At 40.8% G+C, this 20505-nt stretch overlaps 1 protein-coding gene across 1 annotated transcript in view; it reads right to left on the bottom strand.

The window, feature by feature from the left end:
• Window positions 1-817: 817 nt before the first annotated feature.
• ZNF804B (zinc finger protein 804B) overlaps window positions 818-20505 on the bottom strand; it is a 372325-nt gene continuing 352637 nt past the window's right edge. The window contains exons 3-4 of the mRNA XM_032793370.2: window positions 10633-10763; window positions 818-6993 (exon numbers count right to left, since the gene is read on the bottom strand). Of these exons, the coding sequence (XP_032649261.1) occupies window positions 3363-6993; window positions 10633-10763 (3762 nt within the window). The 3' untranslated portion in view covers window positions 818-3362. The remainder of the gene's footprint in view (window positions 6994-10632; window positions 10764-20505) is intronic.

Below are 20505 nucleotides of genomic sequence, written 5' to 3'. Positions count from 1 at the left end.
AGCCACACAGCAAATCTGGGGGGCACATGACCCCTCACGCCCTCCCCCCAACGCATTGCCGCCTCATGACATATATTTGTAAAATGTAGCCCAAGTCATTTTAAGTATCAGAGGGGTAGCTGTGTTAGTCTGGATCTGTAAAAGCAGCAAAGAGTCCTGGGGCATCTTATAGACAGTTAATCTGTTAGTCTATAATGTGCCACAGGACTCTTTGCTGCTTTTACAAGTCATTTTAAGTGGCTCGAAAGGTAATGCATTCCCGAATAATCCATAATCTAGTTCCCCTCCTTTTTAATTGGCAAACAGAGTTGAAATAGATACTGAGAATTAAGAATTATTAAGAGCTTGCTAATATTTGTTTATATCAGGGGTCGGCAACCTTTTGGAAGTGGTGTGCCGAATCTTCATTTATTCACTTTAATTTAAGGTTTTGCGTGCCAATAATACATTTTAATGTTTTTAGAAGGTCTCTTTCTATAAGTCTATAATAAATAACTAAACTATTGTTGTATGTAAAGTAAATAAGGTTTCAGAATGTTTAAGAAGCTTCATTTAACATTAAATTAAAATGCAGAGCCCCCCGGACCGGTGGCCAGGACCCAGGCGGTGTGAGTGCCGCTGAAAATCAGCTTGCGTGCTGCCTTCGGCGCCCCTGCCATAGGTTGCCTACCCCTGGTTTATATTTACATGGGGGTTGGGGCTGATTGACGTTAACTTCTGCATCTTCTTTAATAAGCTTAATTCATGTTTAAAACCCTTATATATCACTGATTATTATTGGTGGTGAGGTGTTTTTATTGGTGGTGAGGTGGTTTGATTTTAAATTTACTATAATCATAACACATTTGGGGCACTGTGAAGCACTGTGATAGTCAGTAAGGCCCTGATTCAGCCAAGCACCTAAGCACATGTTTAAACCCAGCCTTGTTAACAAAGCACTTAACAAATTTTAACTGCATAGCTACTTTACTAAAGAGAAACAGACTTAAACACAGGCTTAAGTGCATTGCTGGATCAGGGCCTAAAATGTCAACATTTGCCAGAGTAACCACAGTGACATCTGAGATATCACACTAATTTCCAGTTTAGTGATTGTGTAGTAAATGAATGTGGTATCTCAGATATCACTGGATGTGGTCAGTTAAAAGGCTTGTCTTTTTAATAGCTGCCCACTGTCCTTCCCTGATAATCCATGTGTCGCAAGCTCTTCCTAGACCCAGTATGACGTCATCCCTAAGTCACTCTGTAACTACCATTCTAAAAGTTCTATAACCAATAGCCCATCTACCTCCCTTGTTTTGGAGATTATGGAATTTTTAAAAATTAAACAAAACTATTTTTGATTCCCCCCTGCTCCCTCAGTCGCTCAGATTGTCATTTTTCCCCTTCCCCTCCTTTTGTCAGTGTGTTGTCTAAATAAGTCCCAAACTAACTCTGAAAGAATGGAATCACTTTCATTAATTTTAATGGATGCTGGATTGGCCTCTTAAATTGTAATCTCTTTGGGGAAGGGAACTTGTCTTATTAGGCTGTAACATGCCCACGGAACTTGGTAGCTATAGAATTAAATCCAACAGTTTCAAATATGTCTACTAATTTGGGGTGCCCAATCAGAGTGTCTAAAGCCAGGTTTTCAGAGGGGATCAGCTCTCAGAGGGGATCAGCTGTCTCTCAACATCTCTGAAAATCAAGCATTACTTGGGTTGAGTTGAGCATTCAGAAATAGTGACCACACTTGAATGTTATAGTCTAGGCCACTCTGCAGAATTCATCTGAATCTGCAGTTTTACTTGATTGTGACTAGATTATTTTCATTTCAGGTTGATAAAAACCAAGTTAAAAAATCAGCTATAGGTTTTGCTTTAAAAACTTGCTATATTCTGACCGCAGCTACTTTCCTCTCTTTCTAGAGCTAACTGAATATCATGAAATAAAATTCCTCAAAACTTTGCTATTATATGTATTGGGAATTAATTCTGGGAGTGTAGAATATCAACTGTGCACTAAATCCAAATTAACAGGTATAATCTGTCAGCTGTTTTGTTGGCCAGTGATATTGACAGACATAGTTGTACTCTAACTGCAATCAAGAACTTCATTTCATACAGAGTATCCAGTGTTGAGTATTAGGCCACCATAAAATATAATCAGTTGAGGCTCCCTTGAAGCACACAACTAACTCTAGGTATATGAGTACTCCCACTGATGTCAATAAAATTTCTAATGTGTTTGAAGGTTGGGCACATGGTTCAGTGCCTTGCTGAATCACAGCCTTAACTTGTACTTTGAGAATTTTGGAAATTATGTTAGGAACTTCATTGCATGTTCATTTTTACCAATTGTTTTTTTCAGTCCAGTTTTATTTCATACTGTTGAGAGTTTTCCACTACAGTTGTCAATTCTGCTCTGCATTATACCCATGCATCATTAGCTTCAGTGGTGCTGCATAGGACAGAGGTAGAATTTGGCCCTTCTGGTGAAATTCTGGTTCCCTAACCAAAGACCACATACAGAGAATTATTTGCAAAAGGTAACTATCTTGATGTTGAGTCTAGCTGAGGCCAATGCAACATTATAATTTCCAGCAAATATTTTCTGAGAAGGGGTACACATTTTTTTGAGAAAAGTATATATAGATTATCTGGGCAAGATTCTCTAGAGCTCTGCTTGGCAGGGGAGAAAACAAAGCATCAGGGTGTCAGGTACAGTTCCCCACATCTCAAGGCCAGCTCCAGCCCCACTGAAACTTAGAGCTACTGAGTTCTGCCAATATTCTAATTCCCTCTGCAGAACTAAGTTAGCATTACTGCTTCCTTCTAGTTTTAGTTTTAGTTTTCACATGGTGCTTGTCTCCACTATGGGGAGATTGATGCTGCTGCAATCAATGCAGCAGGGATCGATTTAGCGGGTCTAGTGAAGACTCGCTAAATCGACGGCAGAGTGCTCTCCAGTTGACCCCGGTACTCCAGCTCTCCAAGAAGAGTAAGGGAAGTTGACCGGAGAGCATTCCCCATCGATGCAACGCAGTGAAGACACCGGGGTAAGTTGACCTAAGCTACATCGACTCCAGCTACGTTATACGTGAATAACATAGCTGGAATAGCATAACTTAGATCAACTTACCCCGGTAGTGAAGACAAGTCCTTGGTGGTGTGAAAACTAAATCAACATTCATATTCTGTCACTTTCCTTGACTTTTAAATATTGCTGATGTGCTCCTACCACTTGCCTTTGGATGTGTGACTGATTATGAAATACCAGTTTTTCTTCAAATTTCTTTTTGGAGCATAGGAATAATAGTTTTGCTAATTTAAATAACTAGAAACCTTGAAAATGTCTCTCATTCCAGGTAACTGCTGGGTCTAGCTAGAGCAAGAATGGTGGTGAAGATCTTGCCCTTGGAACAATGGATGCATTAAAGGATTCAGATGTAAGGCAGCAGCTGCAGCTGCATTGAGGTGTGGAGTGAATAAAGTAGGGATAAATGCAGTATGTTGCAATGATGGGAGGGTCAGATAGGAAGGGTGAATGGGTGTGGTGGAGAGCAAATGCAGTGGGCGTCCTGTCAGTAGAGTAGGGTGGGAAGGAATGATGGTTGGAGCTAACGGGGAAAGTGTTATGGGAGTGAAATATGATTCAGAGAGTGGGTGCATGTTGGTCAAGGAAAGATGGCTGCTATGGGGATGTACAGAAGTGGAGACCGCAAAGCGTTGCAGAAGGGTATGGTGGATTGTGGTGACAGAAGCATGATGCTGACTGGGAACAGAATGAACTGCTGGTGTTGCAGAGAAGGCAGACGGTCCTGTGGCAGGCAAAACTTTAAGGTGCTTTGCCAGGAGTTGTCTCTGCATATGCTGCTGGGCTTGCAGCTGAAGTAACCTGTACTTGTCTATTTCATCAGGTGAAAATGTGATAGGCTGTTGAGTTAAAGGAGGGGAGATGGATTTCCTGTACATTTCTAGCTCATTTTCTGTTTCATCACACTTATGCATAGCACTGTCACAATAAGTGTTTACATTCCCTTCCACTTGATGCAAGTTCATGCTTACATCATGTACTTCTTCTTTGGTCTCTGCTGAATTAACAACAGAATATCTATTAGAAGGAAAAGCACCAGGGAAATCATTTGGTACCAGGTCACAGCTTTGCATAAAAGGTTGTACTTCACTAATTAAGAGATTTGATTGTTCCTTTATTGCTGTGTTCCTTTTTATGCTGGGAGCCTGATAGCCTATTCCTATTTGAATTATGTCTTTAAAAAGACAATTATCATAATTAGTGCCTGTTGTACGAGTAACATTATTTGTCTGTGAAGCTTCAAAACTGTCTTTCTTTGCACTGCTTTCTGATGAACTGGTTTCATCATTCGTTAAAACTTTTTTACTTATATTTAGGACTTTTTCAGGCATAGGTAATATTGCTATGTCACCTACCGATGATGGAAATTTACTAGCAAAGTGACTTTGTGAGTGATCCTCCAATTCCATCACACAATAGTTTGAAAATCCCTCTGAACTGTGTGCTTGTTCTTGGTTTTTCTTGGATTGCACTCTTTCTAAAAGTAGCCTGGCTGTCAATGATGTTCTGTCTTCCACTGTGTCTTTTGCTGAGTTTTCAGAAGAGCCAACATGACATTTTTTTGACCGACAATTCACATTCTGTGAGTCAAAATGCGTAGATTCTGTTTTTTCTGGTTCGGTGCTGTAACAGCCTTCTGTCTCTTCCTTGCTTTTGTTCAAATAACATACTGTTTCTTTTGAGAAGGATCCTGAACTACTGGCTGTTGATCTTCTGCAACTAGATGATCTTCCACTGCTTCTTGAATGTCTGGTGGAATAACTTTTGGAGCTGTGGTATCTTCTATTTCTGCTGTATTTTCTGCCAGAATGTCGGTGTGTATTTCTGCTTTGCTTTGATCTGTCTCTATGGTGTAAATCTCTACATCTTGAATGTCTTTGATATTTAATTGTATCCCTCTGCACACAGTTTCTATTTCTTTGACTTTTACTGTAGAAAAAGTAATCCTCATCTGCATCGTCAGAAGAGGAAATACAGTTGTGCTTTCTGTGTTTACGTTTGTGCCTTTCAACTGTCTTGTTTTTTCTTTTACAACAAAAGAGCAAGTGACTTCTACTGTGATCGCTTGATCTGTGGCTAGAGGAGCTACTTACATAGCTAGGTGTACTGCTAATGGAAGTGTCAGAATAGCTAGAATGTCTGTCAGAGGATGACTTTTGGGAGGATGAGACTCTCCAGTATCTTGTATAACCTCCACACCCTTCATTTGCTGAATACCTGCTTTGAGAACGTGATTTATAACTAAGGAAACTTCCAGTAGAATCCTTTCCACTGTCACTTATATCACTGCTGCATCCAGGCCAGTTTTGAATGGATTTGCAGTTGTTTTGGTTTTCATGTATTTCTTCAGAATAACTTAAATCACATTTTGCAGTTTTATGCTTTTTAGTCCTAGACACACAAGGCAAAAAGGAAATGCTTTCATTTCCACCACTGTGTGTTCTTCTTTCACAGCTATGCAAATGGTGCTTTAAAGATCTCCTAGGTGTTCTGGCATGGAGACTTCTTTCTCTTATATAATCCTTTTGTGAGACATCAAGGAAAGCAGGCACTTTGAGTATGTTTTCAGTCGAATAATGTGAAATGTACTTTTGACCACTTGCATTCATTTCTTTCCCTGTGTCTGAATCAGCTTTTTGCTGGGCCTTGTTATGGGTTTTGGAACCTTTCATCTTCTTTGGTTTCAGTGACTTATTATCTTGTTCCGTTGACGTCTGCTTGTCTTCTATTAAACCTGAGGTTTCATTTTCATCTGCATTCATATTTGTATGGGGCTCACTACACCTTTCTGTGTTTGTTTCATGCTCTTTATGATCTCTATGGTTTAGAGAAAGTCGAAAGTCAAAATATAACGGATTACAGCCATAGGAGATACAGGGTGCAGTTTTTGTAAACAAAAGAAGTTCCGTGGGCCACTGAAGGGCAGTGCTACCATCTTTGCTCAGTACATGAAGAAATGGCAATGCTTTGGGCTTCATCTCATTAACCAATGTCTCACTTGGTAGCATTTCTGTGTTTTCATTCATAGTTCCTGAACTCTCAAAAAATGTCTCTGTCTTGACCACCTTGGGATTGTAATGCAGCTCACTTGCATGTCCCTGCTCAGCTGGGTGTTGTGTTGGGAACTCCGTTAAGAGGTCACTTAGCATGGTATCACTGTGCTTGTAAGGGTTCTGCTGGGTACAAAGATTGGTAGTTTGGCTTGGAGGTGAAATGAGAGTTTCCAACAATTTCTCAGTCTCATTCAACTCACCTTCTTGTTCTGTTTCTCTAATCGAAACAGTCAAATCCAAATTTGAAAGCTGCATTTGGGTTTTGCAGAATGAAGGATAAGCATTGACAATTTCTTCTAACTCTTTATCACTGTTTATCTCATTTTCTTTTACTCTTTTAGTTTTTGCTGCTGTATTGCTTGATGCAATGATATCCATTTGACCTTGTGGGATATTTAATCCTCTATCCACACTTGCTTTTGTATCCCTGCGCAAAACTGTGCAAGATTGACAGCCCTCAGGAGTTTGTTTTGTTTTATGGTTAGGTGATTCACTACCATCATATGCTTCTTCAGTGTTCTCATTGAAAACTGATGCTGATGACTCTAACTTTAATTGGGCTTTTTTAGAGAAAGAAAAAGAAACTCCTGTCCTGTGACTAATATTGGTGCCATCTGAGAATGCTTGTGAGGTTTGATTTCCAAGCGAACAGGGTCTCTCAGTATGTGATTGGTGCCTGCTTAGCGTAAGCACCTGTTGTTTCTCTAACATGCTTCTGGAGAGACTTTGTCCTTCACAAAGAACCATGCTCTTGGTACCTGCTGCGATTCTGCCATTTTTATCGATGAAAATTCCTTCTTGCAGTTGTTGCTTTTCCACCACCAGCCTGGGAGCTTTAAACACTGGTCTGCTGCCTGTGATGCTATAAATAAATAAATATAATGAATGGATTAATGAAATAATTGAAATAAGAAATTACTAACATTTCTCATGATCAGTCTGTTGAAGGAGGGGGTCATTAATGCTGTTGAAAGTGAAAGCTATTAGATTGTGTCTATATCCTATAAATGCGATTCACCCCAGCCTAGGCCACCTCTCAAAAAGCAAGGAAGTCTTTATTCTCAGTAACTAACACGATTTTAACTGAGCACATAGCCACATTTTGTACATCCAGAGCAAACTCTATTGGCTTTGGTAGGGTTACTATGTTACCAGTGCAGCTGAGATCAGACTCTGGCCCCTGATAATTTAGGTCAGCTTTTCATAGGGACTATGGTTCTGATTATGAAGTGCCACATGCAAAACTCCAACAAAAGGGAGATTTGTATATGGAAGAACTGCAGAATTGGGCCCTAAGTGAGAAAAGAGATTTTTCTCAGGTATATTACTCAGTGTGATTCTTTCAGAGCTAACATGTTTTAATGTTCTCTTCTTTTTCTTTTGTCTGTAATATAAAGGACTTTATTCTATAATACAGTTCTTTTGTGAAACATTCAGAGACATTAAGCATTAAAAAAACACATCCAAGCTACCATAAGACTTTAGTATTTTGCATTAACTTCCTTTCTATAAATTATCTCATCTGTTTTATAACCCTTCCCCCTCACTTTCTGATACAAAAGGACGTGTTCTCTCCTGGGTGCATGCAGCCAACTGCCATTAATGGTAATGGCACTTACACATGTGCATTGATTGAGACTAGTCTCAGTACCCACCAGTATTTGGCTGTCATTTTCACATCTCCTCCTCCTGTATTTGACTCCCTTATATGCCTTTTTTCCCCCTTTCCCCAAACCTTTTAGATTTAAATGTATAGTTTACCTGGATATTTCTTTTCAGGTCAAGATATTCTAATGTAGCTTTGGCACAGAACTCTAGCAGTCTGTCCTTCTAAGAAGTGACCAGCTGGGAACACGAATGACTGCTCTGCATTGTTTTGCATTCAAGATCAGACATATATGATCACTGGATTAATGGTCTCTTTACTTATGCTTTAAAAATGAGTTTTACTAGACAAATATCTGTTCTTGCAATCAATGGAGTGTAGCAGAACTAGTACATAATACATCCCTGCCAAGCATTTTGACATGAAATCAGAGTTTGAATGAAACTGGAAAATATTTTAACTTAGTACAGGTAAAAATTCTACCCATGTCTAAAAGTATGAGTAGAGGGAGAGTGTGGGGAGCCCATTGATTTGCTTTGCTTCTCATGACACTTAAAACCCACAGAGAGGTGGCTCTGCAGGCCTTCGGCATTGGGAGCCAAAAAGGAAAATTCTGGGTTAGCATCAGAGGCATGTTCCAGGGCTGTGTATGCATATGCCCCTCATTTAGCAATGAGAGCTCCTATGCCGTCCTCATGCCATTTATTTGTGTGTCATGCAAGAATAATCTCTTAGGGGGTGCAGTGAGTGGCAGTGTTCTTTTCCGGGTGCCGTGCTGGTCAGAATAGAGGTGCCTACTGATGCTGGTGTATCGATATGTATCCATTAATGTGTTAGTAGTAACTTTGAGTCAGCCAGCATTTAGACCCATAGGGAGCTCAGCTCTTGTGAAACTTGCAATACATTTCAAAGCACTAGTTGTGACTCTGGTGACAGCAGGACCTCTGTTTATGGCTACCCTTTCCTCAGATCAACTGAGAACTGGTAATATGATACCTAACATGGGGGCAGCGATGCAGCACTGTCCTACCACTCTCTGCGCCCATTATTGCAGCCACTCTGGATAGACATAGCAACTGCTACTTTTCTTTGCTCCCTATCAGGAGTTAGGGGTAGCAGGATCTTTCTAAAAGCCAATGTACTGGTTCCTTCCCAGCCCAACGTTGGCCTTATCTCCCTATCTTATCAGTCTGTCTGGGGACGGCACACAGTATATCCCTCTGATGTAAAAGGGCATAAAGAGCCTTTTCACAGGTAAGTGTATTTCATTTAATTAAGTTGTATGAAAACCCAACTTTACCTGAAGACTATTCCACTGCAGTCATTCTTAGTAGAGCAGGTCAGGAATTTTTTCATCAAAATATTTTTTTTGATGGGAAATGCTCATTCACTGAAGCCTGATTTGGAGCAGGATCTCTCAGATCCCACGTTAATGCCCTAAACACCAGACTATGGAGTCAGTCTCTCTCACTGTACGTCTGTGCATTGAGGGGAGGTGTCATTTCCAGCCTGAGGTGACATACACACTCTAGCTTTGATTGAGCTAGCACGTTAAAAATAGAAGTATCGCTGCAGCAGCTCAAGCAGTGGGAAGGGCAGGCTTCCTAGTGTACTATCCCGTCTGAGACATGAGGTACATACTTGGGCACCTAGACCCAGTGCTCATGCCGCTGGAGCTACATTCTTTTTTTAACACTCGAGTTTGATAAGAACTAGAGTGGGTGTGTCTCCTTAAACTGCAAATTACAGCTCCTGCTCAAAATGTAGATGTACTCTAAAACTCTCCTGTTGGAGCTGATCTGCTTTGTATAAGTCACTGAATATTTACGGGCCAAAGAAAGAGAGAGAGACTGATGCCATAGCCTGGTTCAGAGCCGAGACCTGAAATCTGCATCTTCTATATCCCATGTGAGTGCCCTACCTACTGGAGTATTGGTTATTGTGGGCTCTTGCACTCATGTTTTTTTTCATGAGGAAAATTGTTCTCCATCAGACAGAAAACAGATTCTGAAACCCTGAAGTTTTTCATGAAACAGAATTATTTTTTTTCTGGTCAGCCCTAATGCATAGAACTAAATGACAACCTCGGCCTTTTACCCCAAAAAGATTGCATTGGCCTGAAATCATTGTAGAGTACACCATGAATGTTATTAATTCCACTGTACTGAAATCTTGGTTTGTTTTTAACATAAGAATGGCAGTTTAATTAACCCATTATGGTCACGGATTAATATCAATTGGAGGTCTGGTAACAACCTACTCTGTTGAATCATTTAGTGTATGTAAGTGTCATTAAACAAAAAAGAGATTTGTCAAACATAAAGATTTATTAGTATAAACATTGTACTGTACCTCTATTATTATCATCAGTTTAACTACAGTACTGGGTAAATTTAACTGAGCTAATTACATCTGTTTTTCATTCACACAATGATACTGTCATTTACTCTAGGGAGAAACTACCTGAATAGCCTAAGTCTACTAAAAGTAATGAGAGGATCTGCAGACTCAACACAGAGACATTAAGGTCTGTTTAGCCTTTTCCTTTCACTCTCTACAAACTACTAAGAGTTATACTCGCCTATTCAGGTCAATTTTAATAAGATAAAATGCTGATATTGTAAAATCGTATTCAAATCACACAGTTCAGAGGAGATTAGATTAACAGGCTACAGGGGATAAAAACACAAAACCTTCAGATGCCAAATAATTCATTCAAGGACTTTCAATTTTATGGTTTTCAGAACAGGAATATTTGGAGTCTGTGATGACTAAAAATGGGTTACGGTATATGTGATCTCTGTACATTATAGAAAGCAGGAATAAAAGTTAGAGATTTCTTCTGGGAATGAGGAAAGAGAGTGTTAAAACGTAACATAAATTTCAAATACTTGCCATTCAGACTGCTTCCGTAGTTCAGCAAGCTGGTGGAGCCGCTTGAGTGCTTTTTCCTGTTTCTTCTCATCTTTCCATGACTTTGAAGCCACATTTCGAGCAAATTCCCTTTGTTTTAAATCTTTCAGTCGCTGTGTGTAAAAGGAGTAAAAGGGAAAGGATTAAATATGTACAGAGCAACTGCATTTCTTCTTACTACATTCCTGTGCTCCTGCTGAAGGCAACGTGCAACAGGATATAATAAAGATGTGCTTAAAATAGTATCTCCAGTGAAGATTCAAAATACTATTTTCATCTGGTGTGACAAAACAACAAAACTATGTATGGCTGGTCTCATACAGGCTTACATTAGATGCGGATACACACACACACATGCACATCCACTTATGGATGGATGTACATTATGTATATGAACATTATGCACACACATGCAGAGTGAAATCCTGGCCCAGTTGAATTCAGTGGAAGTTTTGACATTGCCTTCAAACAGATCAGGATTAAATCCATAATACATTTAAATCTACTTGTATAAACTCATGTGTGTTTGTATATAATATAATATGTGGCATAGAGATATTTGTGTGGGGATATGTACTCGTGAATAGGTGTGTGTGCATGCATGTGTAGTATTTAAAATCCCAGTTGTAACTGAAGGGAGAAGAGGGGTGGCCAAACTATTTCATTGGGTGTCTTAAATCTCTTACGAACAAATTCACAACTGTAGTGAGGTGGTGTGGCTCCTCTCCTCCACAGGGAGGGTTGTGCCCCGTCCATCTTCCTTCAGGGCGGAACTTCCGGGCGGAAGCCCCGCCCCTCAAAGGGTCAGGCGGCAACCCGGAAGCATAAAAGCCGGGTGCCGGCCTTCAGTTGCAGCTCAGCCGCCGGCCAGAGCAGATGTGCCAGCCAACCCTCGTCGCTGGGAGGCTGCGGAGCTCCGAGACCGGTATCAGGCCTTGCCGGAGCTACCCCGCAGCAGCTACAATACGGAGCCACCCGAACTACCCAAGCTGCCCAGCCCTTACTACGGCCTGGAGGAACCCTCGGACCAGGCCTGGCCCGGCTGCCCGGAGGTGCTCCCGGATTTACTGCCTAGCCTGGACTGGGAGGAGCCCATGAGGGTGGACGACCCTGCGGACCAGGTAGGAAGTGAAGGGGGGATTGGAAGTAGCCCGGGGGCGGCTGACTATAGTCAGGCCGCAGAAGGCCCCGAGCCTATGACCGTGTGTGTCGGTCAGGATCCCCACTGATCGCGCCACTCTGTCAGTGTGTCGTTCGATCCCACTGACTGCCACTAGCGGCACAGCCACACTAGGGCCCGGCTGGAACGCAGAGCAGTGGTGGGCCTGCGTTCCCCCTGCCACCCGTAGCCGTGGCAGAAACCCCTTTCACCCCTGTGACTCTCTATTGCCCTGCTCCACAAGGGCTAGAGCTTTTTGAGTACTGTGTTTGGTGCCCCGCCCGAACCAAGGGCTGGGCCCCTTATTGACTCTGTTACTGCTCTGCCCTGCCCCAAAAGGGCCAGAGCTCATAGTACTGTGTTTGGTGCCCCGCCCGAACCAAGGGCTGGGCCCCCATTGACTCTGTTACTGCTTTGCCCTGCCCCCAAAGGGCCAGAGCTTATTGTACTGTTTGTTTGGTGCCTGCCTGCATCAAAGGCAGGACCCCTACTGACTTTTCAGGGCCTCAGTCCGCTCCACAGGGACCGAACGCCCCGGACGGTGGACTGCGGACCCGAAGGATAGGACCCCGAGAGGACAGAACGAGGCCGGTGTGGCTCCCCTCCTCCCCAGGGAGGGTTGAGCCCCGGCCCCCTCATCACAACAACATTTCTGTGTATGTTATGCCTAGATTTCAGAGAATTAATGCTGAGTAATGTATAATGAAGCCATATTATATAGGTTCTTTGAATTCTTTAGTTTCCCAATGTTAATATTTTAATTACAAAGTTTTGCACAGGTAATACCGTAGGAAAAAAAGAAAGAAGCACTCAGCACAAGAAAATGATGACAGCATTCTTAGGGAATATGATGATTGTCTAGTTTAGCGCTAATTAAAATCTTTAAGACTCATAGGCTGCAGTACCCATTTATAAGTAGCTCTGATATGAAGCCAAGTAGCTCATCTAAATAATAGGTGATAAGGCTTTGACTGATGGGTTCTATTACTGTAGTTGCAGCGCACCGTACACAGATTTTACTGGTTGCCAACAACTGTCAAGTTCAACTGGCAGTGGAGTATATCTGAACCAAAATTTGTGGAGGACAGAGACTGCAAGACCACCTCCCGTCACTGACCAGAAAAAGATTCAAATACAAGTTACTTTCTCCCTGGCTGCCTTCAGGAAAACATAATGGCAAGTTTCACCCTGTCTTTAAATGCCCCAATTTTCCTTTCCCGCCCAGACTTTGCCATGTGACATCACCCAGTTCTTCTACTTCCCACAACTCCTTCATTGTCTCTAGCAAGCCCCCTCTCTGAAGACTTCTCTGCCTTCAAATCCCCACCTGCCTCTGAACCCATTCACTCCTCTGTCTGTCCGTTAGCGGCAGATAGAGTGCCAAGGGACACAGGCCTGAGCACTGCCTCAGACTGTCTTCATCCTCCACTCTGATGATTCCCCTCCTTCTTCTTTACAGCCTGCTAAAAGTTGGTGGATTACATGTTGTCATCTGCCAAGGATGAAAGTTTGGAGGAGGTGTCCCTTATCTCTCCTTATATTTATGCCCCAGGATCAGTTAGGCTAAGGAAGAAGTGTTATGCAGTAACTGTGTAGGGGACATTTAATGACAATTATAGAATTTGAGGAACGGAGATGGGGCTGTCACATCATGATGCTCTAATGACAAAAGTATAACAACTATGGAATTCATGGTAGCTGCTGACATCCCCACTGTCAGGAGAGGTAACAGAGCTGGCTTACCAAGTAGTATCAGAAGCACTGGTCATGGAAGCAGGGATAACTGTCTTCTAAACCCTTTGTGCAAAATCCATCCTTACAGGTCTCTAATTAAGTTATGCCTAGAATGAATGTGGCTAACTGGATTTCATTCAAAAGCCCTAAGTGTTCTGTGGAAAGTACTCAGAGCTATATTTGAGGGCCACCACTAGGAGTTTCCGACTTAATATTGTAGCATCAGGGTAAGTGAATGGAGACTGCAACACCACATTGTCCAAAACATAGTTTCTCAACCTTTTTGATACCAGAGACTGTCTTGATACCTTCCTAAACTGTGACAGGGAAAGCTCAGAGACTGGTGCCAATGCATGGACTGATCATTGAGAAACACTGGCCTAAAATATCCAACACACTTTAATGCTGTCACAGTCCTCACACAGCAGTGTCTGCCTCCCCATAGCTGGCAATATGTGGCACAACCCTCTAAAAGAACATTTTGGTTCAATCGTATTCCCCCTGCTCTCTCTAAACCACACTCACAGTTAACCAAGCTATTGGGAAGGAGGAAGCCCATAACAATAGTTATCCCTTTCATATGAAGGGCTAATCTAAAGTAAAAAGGTGCTGAATGCCAGGATCCCATCTGCGGTTTGTAAAATAATAATTATTATGTATTGTTCAGTGATATATCATATATAAAACCTTTAAAAACAAAGTTAGCCCCTCTCTTTACAAAAAATTAGGCTAAAGGAAAGCCAAGTGGCATTAGTATGGTCTTACTTGAAACCTATCAGCAAAGTAACCATGTTAGTCTTTCCCTTCAGAGTGTCAAGGCCAAAAACTGAGTATAGGGCAATTAAATTTAGTTTTATAGCAAAAAATTAGTATTAGTAATAATCTGTCTGATATAGTTTCCCCTTTCCTGAGCAATAGCAAATGTCTGAGCCTTGCAGCTCAATTTTCCATTGGAGGAGACATCCGTGACAGAGTCTGGATATTGTTTTAATTACACATCTCTATGAGTTCTGGAATGGAGATGGTCACAAACAGCATGCAGGAAATCCTTTTTTTCCTCAGAAAGCTCATCCAGCAGGCAGCAACTCTTCCTTAAGAATTTACACTAGTCAGAGACCAAGTAAGACTCTGATGTTTCTTACATGGTTCCCTCTATCCAGAACCTCTCATGACTAAAGGTAACAACAATAGCATGTCTTCTCAAGACTGAGCATTTGCTCACATGCTAAGAAAGAGAGCTTGGAAGAATATATATAAAAGCACCACCTGGAGACATCTAACATAAGGTGGGGAAATATAGTAGCTCTCCTCCAACCTCCACCCACAAATCAAGCCCTGCCAACTGTCTCAAAAAATCCCCCCATGGTTTATCCATGAGCAGCTAACATGTTTGGCGGCCAGCACATCCCTGAGCCTGCGCCACTTCCCGCAGCCCCCGTTGGCCTGGAATGGCGAACTGCAGCCAGTGGGAGCTGCAATCGGCCGAACCTGTGGATGTTGCAGGTAAACAAACCATCCTGGCCTGCCAGCAGATTTTCCTGGCGGGCCGTGTGCCAAAGGTTGCCGATCCCTGTGTTAGTTGATTAACACATTTTCTAACAGGATGTATTTTTTCAGTGGACACCAGCCAGCCCTCACAGTAGGTTGTGCACATTCTCATAATATGATCTTTCCTTTCTTTTCTTACCTGCTTTGAACAGAAATGAATTGGTTAACAATGTTGACATTTAAATTATTGTAACTGGGCATGTGAATAAACATCCCATAAAGAAAAATGGGGCAATTCACACCTTTTAGAGCTATCATTCCACCCTCTTTGTATTCTTGGATGGACATCACTGCAGTGGTCACATTTGGGTCCAGATTTTTAAAGGCATTTGGACATTGCTCTACTCAGCATTGCAAGGCCTAAGTGCCCTAGTTAACTAAATACCTTTATCAGAAGTGACGTCAGAGACTTAGGAGCCTAAGTCCAATTGACTTTCTAGGACAGACGTAGAGACTGTCTGTCTCTATGGGGTGTCATATTTAATAGAACTTGATGGTGCTCAGTTGAACTGCCTGGAAAATGGTATTTCGTTCCCACAGAAAATTTGGATTTTTTTGATAAACATTTCATTCCAAATTGGGAAGAACTAGCAAAAAATTGATTTTTTTTTCACTGGCAGAAACATTCTAAAAAATTCCCTTTTAGGTGAACCAAAATGGAAATTGTCAGCTTGCTTCCAGCTGCATGACTTGCCAGGCAGCTGCCTCTCTGTGCTGTTCAATTGTCAAGGGTTCTGGCTTCCTGGGCAGTTGGGCAGCCCTGAGAGGCAGCTGCCACGGGAGTTGGGGCATTGGGGGCGCAGGGTGTCCATTAAAAGTTTTGACAGAATCGACACATTCACATGGAACATTTTCTATTCTGTGGGATCAGAATCTTCCATTGGAAAAGCATTCCCCTGGAAATTGTTTTACCAGTTCTTGTGCTTAGTACTTCAGAGGACTGGATATTGAAATTGCACATCTGCTAATCCCTATTTAAAATAATGAATCAAGCTTTCAATTTCTTGAAAACTAACCGTGTACTTTTCACACACTTTCTTAGATTTCCCCGTTCCCCCATGCTTGTTCCCCATTCTCCACTGCAGTTTAGCACAGGTATCCTGTGGTTCCCTTCTTTTCTAAACACTTCTCACTCTCTGCAATTTACAATAATACAAATTAATGTGTAAAACAAGACTTTTTCTAACCCAAGAAAGCAACTTCCATTTTAACAATATTTTACAGACCAAACTGTAAAATGGATTAGAAAAAAATGAAAACCAAATTTTTCTGACATCTCTCCAAACTTAACAAGAACATAAAGTTATTCAAACAATGAAGATCTCATTCTCACAGAACAATGCAAGTAGCCCTTATTCTTATTAACCTGTTCTACTTGAAGAAAGGGCAAAGAAACACATTTGAAAAATGTCCTTTGGTGACACTTGCTGAATTTTAGATGTCACCATGAGCTGTTCAGTGGCACACATACAGTATTCATGAGGAGAAACAGAAAAAGTTTCTACCTGTCAAGGAAACAAAGAACAATGTGAAAGCTAATACTGTGGAAGCAGGTACTGAAGAGTGGTGCCATTTCACTTCTTTGACAGTCAGGATTATAATCAACAAAGCAAATGGACCAGCACTAAGAATAGAACACCTAACTGTATTTTTGCTCTCTAATGGCATACAGTAAGTGTCAATGAAATAGGAAAAAGAACACAAAGAATATAGCTACAATAGACAGGTAGTTGAGAACTCATCCATGAGAGATGAAATCCAAAACTTAGAAGCATGTACCAGGTTGACAGAGAGAGTCTTTCTCAACTCATCAAAACAAAAACTTGCAGTGGCACAGCACAGTCATTATATTGTCATCTCAATTAAATGTGTGGACTATATTTGTAGAACAATGGGCCTGCATAGTCCAATTGCTCCTGTTACCTACTGATGCTAATGACACGTACAACTATACTGACATGCATGTGAATGCATGGTGGTGCTGAACAACAGAAAAAATCATTGTGTACCTAAGTGAGAGCATTGAACCAAACAGGTGAACCTGGCAATTAATATCTATTTAAATGTACAGTTGCATTTTTCATGTAATTAGGTGCTTAACTGGGCATCTACATTTAGATATGTGTAATAAATTAGGATTCATTTAATAGAGCTAGTGCTTTCACTTATACCTCCTACAAGTAGCATTACCAAGGAATTATAGATTTTAAAAAAAAACTGTTTATCTTTTTTTTTCTAATTTAAAATTTTCCTTTGTGTTGAACGTTTACAAAATTGAAAAGATGGCTGCCATAATGAAAGTAACTCTTGTTATATAAGCATGGAATATTAAAAAAAAAAGGAAACATATTCACTATTATGGAAAAATATGAATGATAACACATCTTAGTTATGTTGGAGCCTATATCTAATACTCTTAGTCTTAGAAGCTGATGTATACTGATTCTTCACTTACTGTGTGTAATAGCTGGTGAATAAGCTCCATTTATGTCAGTGGAGTTACACAGGTGTATGTGAATGAAAAAATCAGACCCATAGATTCACATTCAGTTTATATCTCACAGTCCAAGTAAAAACAAAAAGTCTCCCAAGCTGGTCTTGAGGACCTTTTTATTCTGTAAGACAGTGGGCACAGTGCAATGATCTTGCCTTAAAGTTACATGGACCTGATTGTATAAAACTTTAACTGGAATTTCACCATTCTTATCTGAAGTGCATCAAGCCAGACAGTTCAGAGCTCTGGCTAAATGTATGTGTGTCAGTGTCTCTCTGTCCAGCCTGCACAAGTGTTTGTGATTGTTGCTCTCTAGTGAATCATCTGAAGAAAAGATAGAACTCCTAATGTTGCTAACAGCTAGTGCTAGTTGTCCTTTAGCTGCAGTAATAGGGTCCTATCTGGTAGGAGTTAAAGTCCTGAGTTTTATTCCTCATACTGCAGATGAGTGGTTTAACTGCTGTCTGTACTTTTGCAGCCCTATATTGATTACAACAGCGCCACAAACAAGTTAAATGTATGATTTTATGGTTTTGGCATGTGTCATGGAAAAAAATGAGGAGAGAGAGAGAGAGAGATCTTTTACCCTATTCATATAGTACACAGAAGAAGGGCTAGTTTTTCAAAGTACATTTTCAGAATCAGCATTTCAAGGATATAAATATGACAAATGATAATAGCTGTGAAAAATGAAAGGCTGCATTAAACTCCTGCAAGGATACCCTGCAGGGTACAAGGTGCGGGGAAGATCTGATCTCCTGCTCTCTACCCCTCTCCCCCCTGCCCCTGGGGGTGGATCTCTGGCCTTCAGTGCTCACTCTCTCTGGAGGTTCAGGGACTAAGGGAGCACAATGCTGGGGCGGAAGCTGACTATCTCTTTGACTACACTGCTAGGGATGACTTTTGGATCATGTTCCAAACAGGTTTGATTGAGCCCCTGCATACAACTATCCTTGAGATATCAGGCCAAATCAATCCAGAAGTGGCATAAATGGTGATATAAGTTATTCAGTGAGGACTAAATTCAGTTTCCCATTTACACTGATGTAAATCTGAGGTAACTTTATTGACACTGGAGTTACAGTGATGCAAAGAGGAGGTAAAACAGCACTTTCCATATCCACTTAATGCTAAATGGCAAATTAGTGCAAGTTATATTATTTTGTCACTTACATTTAGTTTTTATCAGTTTACTCTCAATCTATCCTAGTAATATTCATCATTTTATAATCCGCTGCTAGCCCATAAATAAACATGGGAAGTGCTCCCACTTTATGCAGCAGTTGGCTGAATTTGACCTGTCACGTACAATGAGATTATCATGTTTGAAAATGAATCTGCAAATTCATGGGTTTTATATAGAAAGCCATATATGTTTTTACTTTTTAGCATACTGATTACTTCGCTCAAAAGCTGGGTCAGTATCTTCTAAACAAGGTCATCGTACATGGGTTAAACATTGAAAATTAAAAAGACTACCTGCTTTTCAATAATTTTATTCCTTTAAATGGCCCTAAACTATAAGAAGAATATATTGGAACCAATAACATTATTTGCAAATTAACTTCAAACTACAAACCATCAAATGAATATGATAAAGTTATTACAGAACATAATTAGGCTCTGTGTCTGAAGCTTACAGTATTAGCTGTCTATGCAATGGGAGGGGCAGGGAGGGAGAAACAGCAATGAGGAAATTTGCTTTCACCATGGCAACTGACATTCTAAAAATAAAATTGGAAGGCTATTACATACAGGAATTAACCATGAGAAATCTAACTTAAAAATTAATGCATAATTTATCATTTGTTTTAATTGTAACAAAGTACTACCACAGATTACTTTAAATGTGTGGTAGTGACATATTGTGTGGTAGATTGTAGTACAGTCAACCTTAGCAGATAGGCAATTGTTACATGGAAAGTTTAAATGAAAGCATGTACTCTCACAAAAGAAATGTACCGGTTATAGTACTAAGTGATAGGAGAAGGAAGAAGAACTCAATTGTCAACCATGCCCTGGAAATCCATCCTGCTGAATGAGATGAGGACCACAGTATCAAAGTTGCCGCCTTGCATATTTCTTCCATAGCCTCTTGATATAGGCCTAGATCCCAGAAGCCATGAGAATATACAATTTATTATGTTTTTTTTAATACAGGACCTTATCCACTTAATTATGGTGGCCTTCAAAGTCTCCTTGCATTTGAACCTCAGATGAAGGGAGATAAATGTACCCTTAGTCTTCTTTAACACTTCTATATTTCAATACATTATGAGTTTCATCCTAATGTCTAGCTTATGCCATTTCACCTACAGATATTCTGCTACAGGACAAGCAGGAAGGTAAAACTACATCATGAGATTGGTGGGACATTAGATTCAATTTGAGAATAAATTCCAAAGATGTTTGAAGAAGCACATTATCACGATGGATGGTGCAGAATTGCTTTCTTACTAATAAAAATGAACACTCGGGTATATGCCTTGCCAATATTATGCCCACTAAGAAAGCAATTGTTGACAGGGAATAATACAATACTAAGAAATTCATATGGATGCTCACACAGGTGTTCAGCTCTTTATTGGGGGCAGGGAATTCTGGAATTTCCTGAACAGTGGCTCCCATGAATCTTAGAGAAAGAGAGAGAGAGAATATATCCTTAGAAAAGTCCTGTGGTAGCTACTGAACCTCAATGGAGTTATTCATACCCTCCCACTCTTGCTTAGCTTCTGCACCTGACTATTGTTGCATGTTTAAATGTCAACAGAAAACAAATGAAGTTTGCTCCAAACCCGGGACAGAATTTTGAGTAGCAGGAGAGGGCTGGAGTCATGAAGCATTGTTAATGTATTTGATGAGCTGTCTGGAATACTCTAGTGGTCGATGTGGATGTACTTCTGGAGGAATTGCTTCTTCC

This window comes from Chelonoidis abingdonii, chromosome 2, assembly GCF_003597395.2.
Source record: "Chelonoidis abingdonii isolate Lonesome George chromosome 2, CheloAbing_2.0, whole genome shotgun sequence".
NCBI classification, from domain to species: Eukaryota; Metazoa; Chordata; order Testudines; family Testudinidae; genus Chelonoidis; species Chelonoidis abingdonii.
The sequence above is the reverse complement of the archived record's forward strand: the minus strand, read 5'-3'. Positions and strand labels throughout refer to the sequence as shown.